Here is a 5,743-nt window from a genome sequence, read left to right on the forward strand (position 1 = left end):
TGTGTGTGTGTGTGTGTGTGTGTGTGGTTTAGCCGTGTCACAAGTGCAACGGCTATGGAAGGACTCGCTGTAATAACTGCCAGGGTAGAGGCCAGGTGAGAGGGCTTGTATATTCGTACGGATTTACTACATAGTAACTTACTACACCTCCTTGTCAATGCTTTCAGAAATGCATATGGTTCTACAGTAAAATACCTGTCCTAAATTTGTGTTTTTGTGGTATTTTATCTGCAGTAGATCATTTTACATGTGCTTAGCGCCAGATTTGATTTAAAAGACAAAATATTTTGCAGGCATGATCCTCCCAACAGGAGGTAACAGGAAAACCAGACACTTACTGTAGCTTCAGCAAACATTAATATGGCAACGATGCCGCATCTGTTAAGGCAGTTTCCTGGTGGACACGAACTCAGACGCTCATCTTGTTTTGCAGAAGCGTTGTACGTTCTGCCACGGTCACGGCCGTTCCAGGAACAAGCGTTGCACCTCCTGTCATGGGCGAGGTCGCAAAAGGTGGGAGACTGCTTGCTTTCTTTTTTGCCTCTCTGTCCGAATTTCCTTTTCCGTCTTGCAGATGCGTTTTTCAAGCTGTAGTTGCAGCGGGTACAAAAGGCGGCCTGGGAATCACAAGTGGTCCAGAAGATACTTTGTACATCTTGGGATGAGGCTGTAGGAGGTGAGAGAGGAGAATGTTAGCCAAATGGAAAGCACCCCAAGTCTTTGCGGCTCTACTGGGGGGATGGACACCATTCTTCTAAAACATATAGTCCCTCATGTGGTGTTTTGATGATTAGGATGGTGAAGAGTGGAGCTGTCAAACACGTCGCTCAGGCCATATGATTCCTATCATTTTCATGCTCCTCAAACATCAGGCAGGGACCCCCTCGTGCTCTGCATGGAAGCACCTGCACTCTGTTCTTGCAGTACTTTCCTCCGCAACATTTCAGTGTCTTGGCCATGACCGCTCTGCTTGTTTCTTCCTTTTTATTTTGCTAAAAAAATTCTTATGACATTGATGTGCAAACAGGCTGCAGAAAAATATCTCTGCCTCCCTCCTGCAGGTGTTTTTCCTGTCACGGCCAAGGTTACAAGACCTGCTCTGTTTGTCACGGCAGCCAAAACCTGCTGCATTTCATCCAGCTCACTGTCACATGGTATGTCAAAGACACACACACACACACACACACACACACACACACACACACACACACACACACACACACACACACACACACACACACTCATTCTTCTGAATGTGTGTGTGTAGGAAGAACGACATAGCTGATTTCATCCCAGACCGCCAGCCTGACTTCCCTGACAAGAAGTTTGAGAAGGTGACAGGAGATCCTTTCTTCGTCGACGAGAATGTTCTGGTAAATAAAAAAACCTTTTATGAAATAATTTTATTTTAATTATGAATTCACATCAGACGCTAAGGGAGAATCCATCCAACACGTACTCCAATCTCCGTCATCAGGACCAGCTGTCCTGTCAGCATCTTAACGCCTGTTCTTTCTGAAAAGACAGGACAGATAAACAACTACAGACAAACCTACTGTGTTTTCTTTATTGATTTATTTAGTTTACTTGCCCTGCCAGCCAAAGCTGTATATGCCCACAGGGGCCTTGATCGATCATTACAATGTTAATGCTAATGTTAAAGCGGCTCTAATTGATGCTTTTATAATAACAATGTGAAAACAATATAATAATGTGAAAGGGCTCTTTAGTAGTGATAAAGCTACAGAACCTACCTATCACTTTACATGGTAGCACTGTTGTTGTGTGCATATTGGCATGCTGATGTTAGCATTTAGCTCAAAGCCTCCCAGTGCCTAAGTACAGCCTGAAATAGGTGCATAGCATGGCTCTAGACTCTTTCCCCCTCTATCTCCTGCCAGGTATACCCTATCCAGGGTTTCCCCGATGAGGAGATCTGTGATGTTTCTACAAAAATGATAAACGAACACCTGAATCGCTTCGGATCCACCAGCCGCATCCTGCAACAGGTACAACGGCCATAAATTGTAATTAAAATAATTAAGCATTTTTAGCTGACGCTTTTATCCAAAGCGACTATATAAGTCAGAGATCGCACGCCTCTGGAGCAACCAGGGGTTAAGTGCTTTGCTCAGGGACACGTTGGTGGAAGTCACAGTGGGAATCGAACCCATTTCGCCACCTACAGCTTCATTCAAGAAGCAATCACTTGTGTAAAGTAGAGGTGTGGTTTTATACTCTGCTCATTGAAAGCCAGAGTCCCTCTATTGTGTTGAAGAAAGTGCATTAATTACAGTTTAAAGAGAAGTTCAGTGAAGAAGCCTCATCGTAGTCCTGCCTGGATGGATTATTCTGGGTTTATTAACCTGCAACATGTCACTGAAACACACCACAAAGAAGCGTGAAACAAATTTATTTGTAGTCGTTTTGTGTCTCTTTCAGTCTGGATGTCTTGTTCTTATGTAGCAGGGGTGTGAGCCTTTTGACATGTGTGCATCCAGGGGCCCCTTTTCTCAGACTTCCCACAGAAACATTATCATATACATTGAATTAAGCTGTGAAAAAGATGTCTCAGCAGTACCCCAAACATACATTGTGAGCGCTAAATAATACAACTTTAAAAGGCAGATTAGAAAGCAGGACATTTATATGAGAGCGGTGTTTGAGTGTTACTAATGCCACGACTGCCTTTTTATCTCCCTGTAGCGTCAGACCATCGAGCTGGTGCCCCTGACTCACGCTTATTACACTTACAATGGAAAAGACTACAGCTTCTTCGTCTATGGAATGGAGAACAAAGTCTTTGCTGCCAAATATCCCTCTGCGTGTACTATTTTATAATTAACACTTAGACATACAGTCGCAGGAAAACGTCTGTGAACCCTTTGCAATTACGTGGACTTTACTGCATAAATTGGTCATAAAATGTGATCTGATCTTCATCTGAGTCACAACAATAGACAAACACAGAGAGGGGGGGTGCTGCACAAATATATGCTCCTCAAATATGATTTTAAATACGCCTAGTAAAAACAATAGGAAATCAATATGTGGCGGTCAGCGTTGATAATTATTATATTATATTATTAATATTTCACTACCACTCCCCTTCAGCAGCCAACAAGGCAGTCTCGGAGTTTCAGATGTAGAATTGTTCGTGGTTGAAAGCTTTTACAACAGTTTACAACAAACAACAATGTTGTTTGCATCTTATACTGTGACACAATAATGGCAGCAGCTACTTAGAGCCTCTCGGTCTCCATTCCTCCTTTAGCTTTTGGCTATCAGCGGACATGAACAACAAAGTCCGGTGCAGCTGAGCACGTAAAGTATGGCGCGTTCAGTAACGCAGCGTTACTTGGATTAGTAACTGTAATAATATTACTGTTTTAGAAAAGTAATCTGTTACACTACTAGTTACTGGGGAAAGTAATGACTTCTCCTAAAGCTAAATGGAGTCAGGAGCCAATAACTGACACAAGATTGGAGGTGTTGGTTAGAGCTGCCCTGCTATTCTCATGAAGCATTGCCTGATGTGAACTATGCCTCGAAGAAAAGAGAAGATTCCAGGTTATTCCAAAGTGTTGGACACTTTATCCTGCGACTGTATTGTTAACATGTTTATACGGCTCATATAGGTGGCACAAAGAGCACAGAGCTGAAACAACCATTTAATGCACCGACATGTATTCACTAAAACTCTATTGTAGTGATATTTAGAGAGCTGAAAATATCAAATATCAACCGTGGTCTAGTGTTACATCTGGCTACATGTTGGTCAGTCAGTTGGTTCAGACTGGAACTTTTTTTCTGTGCTCACAAAGTAATGTTGTGTAACTTTTGTTAAGAACACAAAGGTCGTAGAATACGGAAAGTAAACCACTTCTTTTTATTTTATTTTTTAGAAATGCTGAATGAGAGATTGCATTGAGTCACAGAAGCTATTGGAACAGAGGCTAGAAGTGAAGTCATGACTTTGAAATGGTTTGCACTTGACTGCCTTTAAAGTTTCACGTTCTACTCTCAGCGCTTGAACCTTAAAATAGAAACAAGTAAAATGGTTCTTTAAATGACAAAGCAAAGCCGTACAGTTTAGATATTAGATACAGAATGAGCCACTATCACAGTTTACTGCCAACATGTTTCTAAAGATAAAGATGAGCTTTCTGTCACAGTAATCATCTGTAGAACTGATAAATTGACAGGTTGTTCAGCAGAATTTGATGCTGGGCTCATCTTTCCAGCCTGTTTATGAAAAATGACTGAATGTTTTTGTATGTTTGAGTGAAATGTTTTTATTCCTTTCAGCTCAGGTTTCTATGCATTCCATTTTATATGTACAACAATCCAGCAGCTGCTATTTCAGTTTACATGTGCAGCAAATATTCATTCATTTTGTCTGACCTCCTTAAGTTTTCAGCTGTTTGTTTAAGGATTTTACCATGTTGAATATTTTATATGTAAAAAAACAAAACAAAAACTAGGTAACTAACCAAACTTCCACTTTTAAAGAGGCTTTTTTTTTTTTTTTTTTTTTTTTTACAAACCTCTGCACACTTTCTGTTGAGTGTGTCATGTAATCCAGTTACATCTGTTTATTGCCTGTTATTATATAGCATCATTAAACCTGTGGAATGTATTCAGTAAACATGTTACAAATAAAGTTCTTTCATGTTATCATCACCTGTAATAACATTTCAAAAAGCTTTCTTCTAAAACATCTGGGGAAATAATCAGTGTTTAAAAAGCAACTTCCATTCCTTCTCCTTGTAAATCCTCCATAACGTGACTCCTGATCATGGATTGAATCTATAAATGGTCTCTTAATATTTAATTGAGTTGTGTCGCTGACACAACAGAGTTTTTCACAGTTAAGTCAAAGTTCTGTGACATTGATTAGAGGGATACAGGAATATGCAATATTCCACACTAACCACACCTCTGAGGGAGCAACCTCACTTGTCTGTCTTTAGACATTTATTAGATATTTTTGCTTTTGTTTAATCTTATTTCACATTTAAAGAAACAGCTCAGGATGTTCAACAGGCAAGAAAATGAGCTTGTCTGTATTTAAAGTTTTGAGCTAATGTACAAAATGTTTTTCCAAGTATCTGTGTCCATATTTCCTCAACAAACCCTGATATTCATGTGGTGACCCTTTGGAGGGGCCCGACTCCTAGGTTGGGAACCACCCATACAATCTACTAATATTACATATTAAAAATATATCAGTCATGCCATCAGTATCTTTTTATTTTTAGATTGCTGGCAACGTGTAAGACTGCTTGGTAAAATACACTCACCTAAAGGATTATTAGGAACACCATACTAATACTGTGTTTGACCCCCTTTCGCCTTCAGACCTGCCTTAATTCTACGTGGCATTGATTCAGCAAGGTGCTGAAAGCATTCTTTAGAAATGTTGGCCCATATTGATGGATAGCATCTTGCAGTTGATGGAGATTTGTGGGATGCACATCCAGGGCACGAAGCTCCCGTTCCACCACATCCCAAAGATGCTCTGTTGGGTTGAGATCTGGTGACTGTGGGGGCCATTTTAGTACAGTGAACTCATTGTCATGTTCAAGAAACCAATTTGAAATGATTGGAGCTTTGTGACTTGGTGCATTATCCTGCTGGAAGTAGCCATCAGAGGATGGGTACATGGTGGCCATAAAGGGATGGACATGGTCAGAAACAATGCTCAGGTAGGCCGCGGCATTTAAACGATGCCCAATTGGCA

General features: G+C 40.7%; 1 protein-coding gene across 1 annotated transcript in view; it reads left to right on the forward strand.

Moving 5' to 3' along the window:
* ssuh2.1 (ssu-2 homolog, tandem duplicate 1) overlaps positions 1 to 4,526 on the forward strand; it is a 15,422-nt gene extending 10,896 nt beyond the window's left edge. Inside the window, exons 9-12 of the mRNA XM_046028503.1 lie at positions 1,062 to 1,154; positions 1,268 to 1,373; positions 1,902 to 2,009; positions 2,707 to 4,526. Coding sequence (XP_045884459.1) covers positions 1,062 to 1,154; positions 1,268 to 1,373; positions 1,902 to 2,009; positions 2,707 to 2,841 — 442 coding nt within the window. The 3' untranslated portion in view covers positions 2,842 to 4,526. The remainder of the gene's footprint in view (positions 1 to 1,061; positions 1,155 to 1,267; positions 1,374 to 1,901; positions 2,010 to 2,706) is intronic.
* The last annotated feature ends 1,217 nt before the right edge of the window (positions 4,527 to 5,743 follow it).

The sequence above is a fragment of the Micropterus dolomieu genome, linkage group LG18 (assembly GCF_021292245.1).
Source record: "Micropterus dolomieu isolate WLL.071019.BEF.003 ecotype Adirondacks linkage group LG18, ASM2129224v1, whole genome shotgun sequence".
In the NCBI taxonomy this organism is placed as follows: domain Eukaryota; kingdom Metazoa; phylum Chordata; class Actinopteri; order Centrarchiformes; family Centrarchidae; genus Micropterus; species Micropterus dolomieu.